Raw genomic sequence first — 14,945 nt, forward strand, 5'->3', positions numbered from 1 at the left:
TTCAGACAGCCAAATACAGAACAAATGGTGTTCTGTATTGGTTCAGTACAGAACGCGACGTCTCACTCTCCAACACAGAACCAATCTGTATTTTAACAGAACCTGGGGAGGCTTTAACTTTCTTTTTCTGTTCTCTCTTTGCCTTAGAGTTCAACTCAAGCCCACTCTCCTTTATTTATTCATTTTTATGTTTATGTTTTGCATTTTATCACACACACACACACACACACACACACACACACACACACACACACACACATATATATATATATATATATATATATATATATATATATATATATATATATATATATATATATATATATATATATATATATATATATATATATATATATATATATATATATATATATACATATATACTGTATATGTGTGTGTGCGTGTGGGGTTTTGTTAATGAATGTTTTAACAAAATACACCCTTATATACACATGTGTGTCTGTATATATATATATATATATATATATATATATATATATATATATATATATATATATATATATATATATATATATATATGTGTGTGTGTGTGTGTGTGTGTGTGTGTGTGTGTGTGTGTGTGTGTGTGCGCGTTTTGTCAATGAATGTTTTAACAAAATAGGCTACACCCTTAGTAGGCCTATAACGGACAAGATTTCTATATGAATCGTTGTTTAAATATATGAAATTTACGTAAATATCACATGATTCTGACCCTAGCACGACTGCATGAGTATCCTCTCTGAACAGCAATCGTGCAAGACATTTATAATGCAAAGCAAACAGATTAAATGATGAAAATGTTCTTGTGCTATTATTAAACGTTACGTGAATGGTAAGTAACAACGTGAATGTAACATGCGTTTGTGAGTGACGAACTACTGTTCCCCGAGGTTGTTTTGACGGAGAAGTATCGCAGAGGAATTACATTCATTACCTGTGATCTTTCAAGTTGACAAGTAAGACCCGTTAAGTGTTAAGAAGGAATAATTGAGGAGTGTCGTTCTTAATTTTAATGCGGTTGTGTCGATTACGGTGCCAGGTTTTATCAGCCGATCAAAAACTGGCGGAAATTGCATCACATTATGCATAACACAGAGCGTCATATTTATGCCGTGAATGCCTTGATTTGAGAATATTTCACCCTGCTGATTATATCTATTCATAATTTTTGTATTCTGATTTACGTAGTATATATCTGTATGTTATGTTAATGGGTTACCCTCCTATGTAGTCTGAGTAGGCCTAAGCCAGCCGAGCTTTTAGGTTTATCCTCTGTAGAACGACGGCTTATGTTGTCCGTCTGATGAAAAGATCCACCAGTCGAAAAATGATATATTATGAACGTGTGTTATGTCGTATGGCTGCAGTAGCTTAGCCTATGATGAATTAGGCTAGACCTAGGCAACTCGCATGTCTGTGCTAGGCCTAAGGGGCCGTTGTTGACGAAAGATTAAATCTGCATAGACTTAATGCATTTCTGAATGTTGGGCATTTCTGAGTATTAACTCCGAATCTTAAAACTTTCCTGAGATGGTGGGGGACCTTGACCCCCGAACCCAGACTTAATCTCCGGACCCCCCATATACCTAACTTAGGGTATCAGGGACTTATTTAGCTGGGGTGGGGAGGTTTGGTTTGCCCCCCCCCCCCTTTGGAACCCCACCTAACCTTATATGGGGCACTTTAAATTAAAATAATTGTGTTGCGACGTAATCAAACCACACCTAACCTAACCTAGAGTGTTGGGGCCTTACCTAGACAGTGGGCCTTCACCCCTGGCCCAGGACCCACAACCTAATCTCTTCATCTAACCTATGGCACTGGGGCCCTTCCTGGCTGGGGGCTTGATCCCCCCCCCCCCCCCCGCCCATCTTGACCTAACTTATGTCACCGTAACCTTGAATAACAGGGTTGTGATCTAATTGAAGCTATCCTAGAATACCAGGTTCTTACCAGACTCGCCACTAACATAACTCAGGTTACCAGGTCCATCACTTATGTAAGGTAAATGTAAAGGAGATGGCCACTTGGAATTATTGTGTATTATTACAATTTTTGGGTTAAAGAATATAGAAAAGGGTGTATATAATGCAATACAGGTTAGATGATTTGAGACGTCTACAGCGGTAATGAGAAATTTACTCTCTTTTGTTTATATTTCTACTATCATGCCCAAGGAGCTGGTACTAAACATGATGTTCCGCAAAGTTTCCAGAATGTTTAATACCACCCCGTCGGTGATGAATATGAAAACATAAACAAAATGTCATAAATTTCTCATCATCTCAGTAGATATCTTGATTATCCCACCTGTACTGCATCATATAAACCCTTAACACAAAAATTTTATTAATTAACGATACCTTCACGCGGCCATCTCCTGTAATAAACGATATCTTCTTGTGTGTTTCTCCTTTACATTTACCCTAACCTAATGCATATTGCCACATTGAAATCCGTCAATAAACCTTACCCTAATCACAATCAGAGTTTGTAAAAGTATCACAGACATGTTAGAATGTGTCCTTGTATCTCACTCTTTTTGTATTTTCCTCCACCCAATAACTCTAGTTTTCCATTATGGTCCAATATATGTAGGGTATGAGAGAGGGTCTCAAAAATTAGGCATGGCCTACAAATTTGCAACCAAAATGAACATTAGACACATTTAAAACACACTAAAGCACGGGAAAATTGTTTTGAACTTTTTAGGGATGTTGGAATATATACCTCCTTGTAGGCCTGTTTCACTATTTTGTATTTTCCTCCATGTAAACAACTGTGGTCCCCCATAATTGTAGGATATAAGGATTTCCAACATCCTTAAGCTACTCACTTGTTCATGAAATGAATATTAGAAATGTCAAAAAAGTAAAAAATCCAGGGACAAGAATAATACATCTGCACCAAATGAAGAATGACCATGAATTGAAGCTGGTTTTTTGGAGCAGGAGCCCCAGAATTCTCAATTCCCCCGTAATTGGTGATGCTTAAAAGAACCAGTCGGCTTTCAGCATAGTTCACGTACCCACACTTGCTAGTGAAAATAATGAGAGATGTTCTAGATACGTACACTAACCATCCTTACCTATAGTGCACTGGGACAAACAAAATCAGATGGAGAACTCCACTTCTGCGATGGTGGCAGCATAAACAAACGATTTGGAAAATATCTGATTAGGTAACAACATTTGTTGGTAGATATCTCAGTAACGGTAAATTTATGATAGATTTGAACATGGTTTTCATACTAATCATGTCAAGGAGACTTTAGATCATCTAGTCCCAAGACAAATTAACATAGTACCGAAGGCCCTAAAAGTAAAGTTGAATGATCATGCAGTAGGCCTAGGTTTACTTTTAATCTTATGTAAGTTATTCCATAAAACTGTTTTCCATTACTTTTATTAGGCTGACGAAATATTTGGAAATGTGAATTGAATGATAGAGAGGCTGAACTTGGTTAAGCCATTCAGTTCACATTATCGAGTCCAAGTGATTGCATCTTTTTATCACTTTTGATGCTCTTTGTCAAGATTAATGGCAATAATTTATTTTGCACCACAAATGATATATCTTACATGTTTAGGCTAGCCTACAGACTACAGAAATCATTTTAATTGAATTGTATGTGATCTTATCCAGAATGTCAGATGGAGTCAGACTGCACATCCATATGTGGAATGGAATGAAAATAATCAGATTCTTTGAAAACTGTAGAAAAATAATCTTGAGTAATTGTTACTTATACCCCATATGATAATTTCTGTGTGACATAATAAATCGCAGTCATGATTGCTTAATAAACCTCAGTCATGATTGCTTTGATTTATTTTTGAGGAAGTACCAGATCATTTTGGTTATTTTCTGTTTTTTGTTGGTCATTGATGGTTTTTAAAGAGTCTTAACAGTCCACATCAAGCATCTTATCCCATTTAGCACCTTACAGACTTTTGAGCAGCTTAATCCAAACCACTCAATTCCACTTGTGTTTTATGCATTGTTAATTGTTATTTAAAATAAAAACCATTTGCTTTTATGGATATTTTTCCCTGTCTGTAGGGCCCTTTATCAGACAAAGTGGTAGCAGCCCAGAGGATAACCAGAGTTCTTTTGTGGCGGAAAGCCATTACCAAAAATGAGAAACTTGCTGCAACAGGTATGGAAAAAATTAGTAAATTACAAGATAAGCTAAATGATAAGCAAGTTATAAATCATAAATATGTGGTAAGGGCTATTATATATCTTAATAACATAACCATAATTAATGTAACCCAGGGTATCAGGTCTTACTTTGCTATATGAATTATAGAGCAAAATACAGGGATGCATCCTAAACTAACCTTCCCTAACTTAATTTGTGGTGCCATGTCTTATCTGGCCAGCCCTCTTGGAACTCCTCGCTCCAACCTGACCTAATGCATCACAAATCGTAGAATGAAATACAGGGATCCACCCTAGCATAACTTTCCAAACAAAATCTATGATGCTGGGGCCTAACTGGGAAGGGGTCCACTTAAACTTGATGTTGCATATGTTTAGTGTGTCTTCTTTTTCTGCACTGTTTCCCACTTCTTTTTGGGGTTGATGTTTCCAACAGCTTTCCTCCACCTAGCTCAGTCAAACACATTGTCCTCTGACAATTTTTTGCCTCTCAGATCTTCTTTAACTACGTCCATCCACCTTTGCTTCAGTCTTCCTCTCACTCTCCTACCAGGCACCTCCATCTGCAGTACTCTCCTCCTTACAAATGTCTCATCCCTTCGCATCACATGGCCAAACTGTAGTAGTTTTTCTTATTTTTTCATTCTTGATCCTGTCCATTTTCGTCACTCTACACATCCCTCTAAGCATTTTCATCTCTACCGCAACCAATTTCTTCTTGTGCGCTCTCTTTACCAGCCATGTTTCATCTCCATATATCAAAGCTGGTCTCACTGCTGTCTTATACACTCTTCCATTAATCTTTATGTTGTTTCTGTGGTACTGGTCACACAACACACTTGACATCTTTCTCCAGTTTTTTCATCTAGCTTGCACTCTGTAATTTCTACATCCAAATTTCCACCACCGGCTACTGTTGAACCAAGATACCTAAATTTTTCTACTCGGTTCAACCTTGTCCCTTCTATGCTAATCTCAGTCTTGATCTTTATGAACCTTAAATATTCAGTCCTCTTGCTGCTGATCTGTAATCCTCTGTCATCCAGTACCTTCTTCCACTGCCCTAGTTTTGACTCCACTACCCTTTTGTTGGTGCTGCATATCGTGATGTCATCAACAAACAGCATGCACCAGGGGGATTGATCTCTTATTCCTTGAGATAACACATCCATAATTAGGTCAGAAAGATATGGACTTAAAGCAGATCCCTGATGTCAACCAACTCTTACTGGTATCCATTCAGTTAACCCAACACTGCTTCTATCATTAACTTTGGTGTTAGTCTGATAAGACGTGATTTTCAGCTTCTCTTTGGATCATACTTAATCTTTGTTTCATGTTAGTATTTTTAAACCTGGAGAAACATGACTTGTTAGGTTGCACTATTAGTTACAATATTTGCATAACTTGGTGCATTATCCATTATCACACAAGTCCTTCATTGCCAGTGATGGTTTAGAGTGAAACTGGGATGTTTCGAAATACTGTGCATCCTTGTTAACACTGAATAATTTCCTAGTACATCACTTCAACTAGATCTTCTTTAGCATATCTAGCTGACACATATTTCCTTGCTGGTTAATGACGGTGCAATTCACACATTTCCATACAAGTGACCTAATATATAATGATCTGAAATGTAAAGTCATATCCACTTTCTTCATTATACAAATGGGCTTAAATATGTATCTTGAGCATCCTTCATCTGCAATCAATTTTAGGATAATGCTAGTATGTATGTCATAACACATCTTAAGGAAATTCAAGAGTCTATTTAAGTGTCTGTTGATAGTAGAATGTGACACAAAAGTTCTATGACGGCCATTTTTGCTCATTTATGAATTCAAGTTAGTGATGGTTATGACTAGGTTAACTTCTGTTAACAGTGTTAATGAGTCTAGTACGTCTGCATCCACTTGTGAAGGGTATCTTGCCATTATCCAATGCCTTGGAATCATTATACAGTTGAATGAATTGTTTTCCTTTTAATTCTTTATCAACAGTCTCCTGTTGGGTTTGAAGTCCTCTCCCTTTCATAACTCTCAGTTATTCTCTGCCGATCTTGACGAGAAATCTTAAGGATATTGGTATCAAATGGAGAACTATGGTTATGACCTCTTCTAGAAGGAATGTTGGGTAACTTCTAAATTCTAACCAGTCTTGTACAAATTCTGGATATCGCTAAAGATTATGTAACAACATGGCCAGATTATCCTTATTTGGCTAGCATGCTTCTGCTTCATCCCAGAATTAGTTTAAAATTATGGTATGCTGGATTAGTTTGTGTCTGTTGAAAGAATTAACAGGTATTTTCTTTATAAGCACTTGATTGTTTCAGGTTTATGTAAGGTGACCATACACTCGTCTTTAGATCTTTGACCATTGTTCAAAGGGTACGAGGCTGTTATTCTTTTTTATCAGTTCATCACTCAATTTTGCATACTGTTCATTTCAGTCTGCACAGTGATGTAAAGAATTGCTATTTATTTATCTTGGGAGCTTGGTTGTTTTGCTGTAGATTTTTGTTTTCACTAATGAAAATGTGATGCATTAATGTAGAATATAAAAAGTTTGTATGTTATGAAATTAAGTTATTTCAGGATTTTTTCTTGTACTCATAAACTACAAGAATGCTTCTGCACTCAAGAACATTTAGTTTTATTGTTAATGTGTAGATAGGTAAATTATTAAACTCACTAATACTGTATTTGAATACTTTTTTATATAAGTAACTTACCAAATAATTACATAGCTATAGTTTCTACTTTACACGGCAGCTCAAAATTCAAAATTCGTGGTAACGCTCTTTTGTTTTGGGTGTAGGTATACTGCCCAGCCCACTTTCGGGGAAGAATAGGTACAACGTAGCTAAAGAGCTCAATTCGTTTCTGCCGGCTAATGACTTAACACTGGTTATTAGAAGCTCTTGATTCGTTTTCACCGGATGGTCAGAGATCGTCTTTTGGTGAAGTACTTTTTGCTTTTGGTGGCGCAGCTATTTAGCTTAGCTAGAATTCTGATATATCTTTTGATTGTGACTATCCTAATTGGACTGTAGACTAATCTGACACTAGTTTGTCTGGCATAAGGTATTGCAGTAAAGGCTGCAAAACTACACTCACTTCTGCAGAATATGACTCTCATACCGTATGTGGTTCTTGCAGGGAGTAAATTTGCTCTCCTGAGCTTGCTTGTAAATAATGTAAGGACTGGGATAAGGGGAAGTGGAAGACCTTACAGACACACTTAGATAAATTACAGCATGACAGATAAATTACAGCATGACCGAGTGAGGAAAGCTACAGCTAGGGCTGAAGCGAAGGCTTCCGCTAGTGCAGTTCATTCTCCAAGAGTTGATACCGCTGTTCTGCCTATCCCTTCAACACCTGTGATGGCCTTTTCTCCCATTTCTAGTCCTCCAGCTTTTCCTGTCACTCCTTTACCTATCTCTCATTCTGCTGATCCAATGCCATTGCCAGCTTAGAACCATGGGTAGATCAGAAATTTAATTTGCTTGTGAATACTGTTTCCCAGATTGGAAATTCTGTAAAGGTCCTGATGGACAAATTTAATAATGTAGTGATGAGTGCAGTGTCAGTGGAGGGGCAGGTGTTCGTCCCACCAATGCTCCTAGACCAAGGTCCCTGCTAAACTCCCCTTGCTCACCTGGGAGGAAATATTTCGGAAGCACATATGGGGGTTCAAGATGATTTACTACCCTTATGTAAATTAAAGGCTCATGAAATAAGAGCAGTGGCTACGTCCTTGGCTTTCAGACGTAATCTGCCTCTCTCTTCAATCTTGCAAGCAACATATTGGAGGTGCAAGTCAGTGTTTGCCATATTCTACCTACAGGATATTGAAACTATACAAAAAATGCAGTACTGTACCTTAGGTCCATTCTTTACAGCTGGCATGGTACTGTATTGGGGGATGAAGGATAGGAGGAATGCCTTCTTTTCCTCTATCCACTCTCCTTGAATAAGGATAGCTGTACTTCTTGGGAAGTCTGGTAAACACTGAGTTGTGAGTGTCACCGATCCGTGTTTTTATGGTTTTGGTTAAAATTTTGTGGTGGTGTAGGTTAAATTTTACAGTATCTGGTCTTTGTTTTTTGTTGTACTGCACCCAGGGCAAGGGCATATACTGTACACATATTTTATGTGTCCTTTTTTGGATTGTAAGCTTTGGTAACATGCAATAAACCTCCTATGTTGCAAAGCACCCACTCAAGTAGAGGCAACCCTTGGCTCTACCGCCACGCTGCTACAGATCGAGAGGTGCTTCATCCAGAGGCAGTACCCATCTGCCTTTGCTCCCTCACCAGTTAAGGTTGCAACAAGCATTTCAAAATGCTAGCTAACTTTCTATTCTTAACTCTTCTCCATATCAGTTTTTTGGGGTAGTATGTCCATTCATCCCACCTCCAATCAATGTGGGATTCAGCTATGTAATTATTTGGTAAGTTACTTATATAAAAATGACATTTTTATAATAAATTAAAGTTTAATATATACATACCAAATAATTACATGATCAGAGGTCTCCCTCCTCCCCTCTCATGGACTTAGAGCATAAATGAATTGAGCTCTTTAGCTACGTTGTACCTATTTTTCCCCGAAAGTGGGTGGGGCTGTACTGTATACCTACACCCAAAACACAAGAACGCTACCACAAATTTTGAATTTTGAGCTGCCGTGTAAAGTAGAAACTATAGCTGTGTAATTATTTGATAAGTATATATAAAACTTTATTTTATAATAAAAATGTCATTTTTTTGTTGTGAAGCTTCTCAGTGTCAGTGATAAAATTTGGTTCCTTTTAGTTGTTCTCTCAGTTACTTCAGTACTTTAAAAAAGAAAATTGTCCTAAACTGTCAGATCCAGTGGACTTGTAGGGGGCACTGGCTTTGCTATAAATGAGTACCACTTGTGTCTCATGTTCGAAGTTGAATGTTAAAATGATGATACATACAATTATAACTGAAGTACTTCTTTTCAGGGGAATTGAAGACTGTTTTGTTGATATGTACTGTAGTGCCATGGGGAACATAGAATCCTCAGTACTTTCTAATGCTGCATCTTCACCATTAGATATTCCTGAAGGTAAGAACAGGAGATGAATTGTCTGTTGGCCATTTATGTGTTTTATGCTGTCATATACAGTATTTTACCAATTTCTTGTAGAGATAATGAATCTTACTCATATACTGTAGCAGAATTGAGAGTTTATGCACCGGTAACTCTGTGACATTATACACTAAATCCCTTTCCCTGTTTGTCAAGGGTAACTACTGAGGGATTCAGAGCCGATGAAACACGGTTTTTCGGGCAACATCTTTTTACCAAAGCATCGGATAAAGGTGAAAGTTGGCAAGTGTATGTATTATAACCCTACCTAATTTTTGCAAGTATTATTTAGTATCTAAGTTCAGTAGTTCTGGTACATATCAGAGTAAAAGTGTGTTTCCTTTGCCAGAGCCATCACAATCGCAGGTAAGGGTTTTGAACACAATAGTGACATTACCTATGGCGTTATGAGGCTCCACCCACAGTGAAGAGAAGTTTACATATGGGAAAAATGTCTCTTCTATGTGGCTCAGCCCACTTGCCAGTGACATATTCACTAATTGATATTAGCACCCAAGGCCAAGAAAAAGAGAAGGTCTGCTCACATCCTCCCCCCAAAATCCCCCATGTAATGAGCAGGTACCTCTAAGATACATCATCGCCTACGTAGTTACCCCAGGTGGGAGGTGACTCCGCCCAACCGGGTAGACCTTGTCTCTCTTGGCCTTGTTAGTACCCATCCTAGGCTTCAGTGATATCAGTGATGGCAAGCAGGATTTTTCATCGTCCCTTTGATTGCATTATCTTTCTCAATAATTGTATTATTATTATTATTATTATTATTTTGTGGAGGTTTCATCGCAACTTCCACAGCAGTTGTTGGGACTAAGTTGTTAGCTTGGAATTCTTCCATTTTCTTGATATTTGTATTGTTTCTACTTTACAAATAATTCAGTGTATGTAATTCATCCACATAATGAACCAGTCTATAGCTCATTTGTTAGAAATACATCTATTCAGGACAGGAATACAAAAAGACAATCCGTTTTGTTTTTCCTCAGGTTTTGACAATACAGTATAGCCTTCTATTTACAGCAAAACAGGAGCGGCCACTAGAAGTAGAATTCAAATGAAAAGCAATGATACCTCATTTCCCTCAACTGTTAGAGGTGTAAAGGTCAACGCCAATGTTTTATTTCAGTTAAGGTAACACATTGCTGTCTTTCTTTGTTTTTTATTTATACCATGCAGCATCCTAAACAGCGCTCGCATACTCGTTGCAAATAAAAGTGATGATAGGAGTCAAGATTTTGATGGCAAGCTATTATTTACCTACTTAATATCAATCAAATGTAACACAATTTATATGCGTGGAAAGGAAAATATATTGAAATCAGTTTGAATGAGGAACATATTGTTATATTCATTGCATTATAATAAATATGTTTTAGATGTACAAATAAAATGTCTAACACTGCTCAATTTATTTACAAAATGTCTTCATTGTCACTCTCGAGGAAGAGGTCATCATCCCTGTCCTCATCATCGCTAACGATGTCAATGATGACTGGTTCCATGCTCTCATGGATATTGTTTGACTTCCAGTACTCCTCCTCAAATGTCTAACAGCCCTTGCCCACACCTCTGGGGTGGCCAAGTAACTATTACCCACTATAGAAATAGTTACCTATTCATGCTATAGTAAATCTTGCCACGGGGCTTCTCACTTGCATACAAAGTGGCAAGCCTTAGCACAAATGCAGTCTTGCAACCACGGGGACAATTCCATATCCTGCTGGCCATTATCAAATTTGTTGAAGCTTAGACTGTGTAAGTATATCCATTCACCGCCTACCTGGTGGATGGGCAGAGCCTCTTGACATCATATTATGTTTACATCATAAATTGCTTTAGGATCCTTATCTGTGATTTTCTCGGTTCCGGCATTGGAGACTTCATTTTATTACTCTACAAATGTCAAAACTATCAAACTTAGGTAGTAAATAATGCTTGCAAAAATTAGGTCAGGTTATGAAATATACACTTGCCAACTTTCACATTTATCAAATGCTTTGATAAAAAGTTGTCGCCGAAAACCGTGTTTCATCGGCTCTGAATCCCTTAGTAGTTACAGTGGTAACCAACAAGGACACTGTGTTCCATCCTTTGTTTAACTTTGTTTAAGAAGAGTAATGGTAACTGATTCACCTCTTCATTTATTCACTGAGTGCCACTACTCGCCAGCCTTGCAGATCTTGCAACAGTGCACATGTGAATACATTTTTCTGTTTGTGTCCTGTGTAGTTCTTTAGTTGTAATACCTATGTTTCGAGAATATTTATTTGTTATTTAATGAGACCACTGAGTTGCATCCCAAGACTTGTAGGGTTTACTGTTTGAAAAGTAAGGAAGTAAGTCGCATAGAATTATTATTATTATAGCCACTGAATTGATTTGTTTGGTCTTTTTTGGACAAGTTAAAATTGATTGCATTGTAGAGTAATTTTATCCTTATTTTAAACCTTTTTGTTTGCATAACTATTAAGGTCTTAACGACATTTAACGTATGATATATTGAACTTTTTTGCATGTAACAGTGTTTTAGATTAGATAACAATAATGGTTGGAAATGCCAACATAGACACTTCATGGTTTTTCTGTACGTGTTGCACATTATTGATTACAAGGTGTTAGAGTGTGTGTTTTGAAGCGTTTTATCAGATTTGAAAAGGTAAATCAGTAAAACATTACAGCTGAATAGCTCATAAAGTATTTTGTTAACCAATGCCTTATAAAGAATAAGCAATTCCTCTAGAAATGGCCCTCCGGTAGCTTGTACTGTCTTAAAGTGTGCCATTGGCATAGTCCTTTTGTTAACATATTTTTACAGTAGGCCTTGGTTGAAAGGGCAACCATTTATAATTTCCATGTTTGTGACACCCTTATGTCCAAATGCACATGACCCTTAAAGTGTATGTAAAGACTGATTGATGCTAATTCACTGAAGGGATGTAAGCACCACAATAGCAAAGTTCATCAAGGATTAAAAGCAAAGTGGAGTTATACACTATACAAATTTCTTATTTTATTTTTATACTACAGTATCTGGAATACTGCAGTGTCAGTTGAGAATTAAGTCACTGTTATTGGCTATTCATATATATGTACAGTTGGCCTATCCCGCTGTCAAATGAGATCTTTTTCTCAATATAAATCGTATTCATGGTTAGCATAGGCAAGCGTAAAATTTGCCATATCAATACAGCAGCTTAAGTGAGTTCATTTTTACCTGTACTGTAATTGCAGAGAGGAGGCATCTTTATCCATTTGCAGATGATGATTGCTCTTATGATCATAAGATTTTAGATAGTGATAGCAGTGATATAGATGATCATTCGTTTAAGAAGGATATGGATGCTTATATAGCTGAGGTAGAGGAAAGTAATCAAAGCATTGAAAGCCATGTTGGTTATGACAGTGGGTATGGTGACATGTTGCTGAATGGCATTAATACATTGATGTGGGAAATTACTTGAGCTAGGAGTGGATTAGCAACGTTGATTGTTATCAAAGTTGCATTTTGTGTAGCTCCCATCTTCAAAGAATTCCATATGATCAGAAATTGTAAGAATAATGATTTATGGGATATCATTAGTAAAGAATACATGTTAGAAATTGCTTCAGTAAATGTACCATGGATCCTATTGGAGAAAGAATGACAGAAATAGTAACTATGACAAAAAATGTGGGTGGTGAAGGGTTAGAAGAAATGGATCTTTAAGAAATTGAAGATTTAAATGATACCATCCCAACAGCGTTATTAGAGAGTCACTTGATGGAACTGACCAAAACAGATGGTGCAATAGACAAAGAAGAAACAGGAGTGCTATAAAATAAGTTTACATTAGCTAATATTGTGGAGGGACTGTCAGCTTACCACTCTCATGGACAATTTTCATATCGGGCAACCAATGATAGGCACATTGAAAGTGAATGAAATGACAGAGATAATTATTTAAAGAAATGAAAGGGTAAGAATGCTAAGCAGAAATCATAATCTTTCATTCCTCCCACTTCCTCCCTGGCCATGGCATAGGTGCTAAAACCAGCCATTCTTCTTCCTCCTCACTTAGAATTTATTAATGTAGAGGATGAAGATCCTGAGGAGTCGCAAACACTTTTCGAGAATTATGGGTGTTGTACAGTTAGTAAACATTTGTCTTTTGTGTATATAATCTTTTGTTCAAGTTTAATACTTACAGTCAGAAATGCATCAAGTGTTTGTGTCGCATCATCATCATCATTGTTCAATATTACTGAGTCATCCTGCAAAAGATTTAACTGGAAGCATCATCATCATCATCATCATCATTACTGAGTCATCCTGCCAGAGACTCAACTGGAAGCATCATCTTCATCATTGTTCAGTTTTACTGAGTCATCCTGCAAAAGACCTAACTGGAATTAGCTAATAGCATATTCTTACATATGCATAAGGTTGAGTGGTATTTTTAAGATTAATACTCTTTCTATAGGTATCGTGTTTTATAGACTTAATGTTATATTTATGGTGAATCTCTCTCTCTCTCTCTCTCTCTCTCTCTCTCTCTCTCTCTCTCTCTCTCTCTCTCTCTCTCTCTCTCTCTCTGTTTTTTGTACTGAACGCTTAAAAGGTATTTTATACTGTATTGTGTATAATTTTATAAATACTGTAATTGACGGTTTATGTTAAAAATCAGTAAGGATTTTGAGCAACAGTACACTGTATAAGAACTTAAGGTTTAGTTGGTGAAGAGTTATTAACAATTTTTCAGTTTTCTCTGGGTCAGCTTAAGTTGAGCTTAACCTTGCTAAGAATAGGGCATGGACTCTCAAAACAACTCAGAAGAAGAAGAAGAAGAAAAAGAAGAAGAACGAGGAAACATCGAAGATGTAACAGAGAGGTCAGAATGGTTGGAAAAGATCAGACAATGGATGAAGCCAGATACAGAAAGAACAAAGATCCCCTCCATAAAAGCCTATAACACAAAGAAAGTAAGGGAAAAAACAAGTGAAGTTAATGAAATAATGAGACTAATCCACACCACCAGTATTACAGAAACAAATAACCTGGCATATGCAGGAGCAAGACTAGTAGTAGAACTCATGGGGGTACAAACACCACCATCACAACCAACCCAACAGAAACCAAAACAACAACCGCCTTGGAAAAGGTGCCTTGGAAAACAAATCATGGTGATGAGATCTGACTTGAGTAAACTGAAAGAGATGGCAGAAAAGAGGCTAAGAAGCAAGAAAACAAGAGAGGAACTGAATGAGAAATACAAAGTACAGGAGAAGGGACTAAACAGTTCAGTAGAAGATATAAAACAGAGGCTTAAAGCCAAAGCACATAAGATCCAACGGTACATGAACAGGAATAAAGGATACCAACAGAACAAACTCTTCAGAACCAACCAGAAAAGACTATACAGCCAACTAAGAGGGAAAGGCAACCACCAGGAAATTCCTGAAGCTGAACCAAGTAAGAGACCCTGGGAAAACATAGCTAGAACAATCCGGTATCACACAACAAACATGCAACATGGGTCCAGGAAATCAAGGCAGAAGAAATGGAGAGATCACGACAGACACAGTTAGACACCAACTAAAGAAAATGCCCAGCTGGAAAGCCCCAGGTCCTGATGAAGTCCATGGATACGAGCTCAA

General features: G+C 37.2%; 1 protein-coding gene across 4 annotated transcripts in view; it reads left to right on the forward strand.

Annotated features, from left to right (window-relative positions):
* Positions 1 to 542: 542 nt before the first annotated feature.
* Positions 543 to 14,945, forward strand: part of LOC136848161 (F-box only protein 27-like) — a 43,586-nt gene continuing 29,183 nt past the window's right edge. Inside the window, exons 1-3 of one of the 4 annotated variants that reach the window (XM_067120441.1) lie at positions 630 to 835; positions 4,066 to 4,162; positions 9,169 to 9,272. In XM_067120441.1, coding sequence (XP_066976542.1) covers positions 9,194 to 9,272 — 79 coding nt within the window. In that variant the 5' untranslated portion in view covers positions 630 to 835; positions 4,066 to 4,162; positions 9,169 to 9,193. Of the gene's footprint in view, positions 960 to 4,065; positions 4,163 to 9,168; positions 9,273 to 14,945 lie in introns of all 4 variants that reach the window. The other 3 variants (XM_067120439.1, XM_067120440.1, XM_067120442.1) reach the window with 3 other exon arrangements.

Source organism: Macrobrachium rosenbergii, chromosome 18 (assembly GCF_040412425.1).
Source record: "Macrobrachium rosenbergii isolate ZJJX-2024 chromosome 18, ASM4041242v1, whole genome shotgun sequence".
NCBI classification, from domain to species: Eukaryota; Metazoa; Arthropoda; class Malacostraca; order Decapoda; family Palaemonidae; genus Macrobrachium; species Macrobrachium rosenbergii.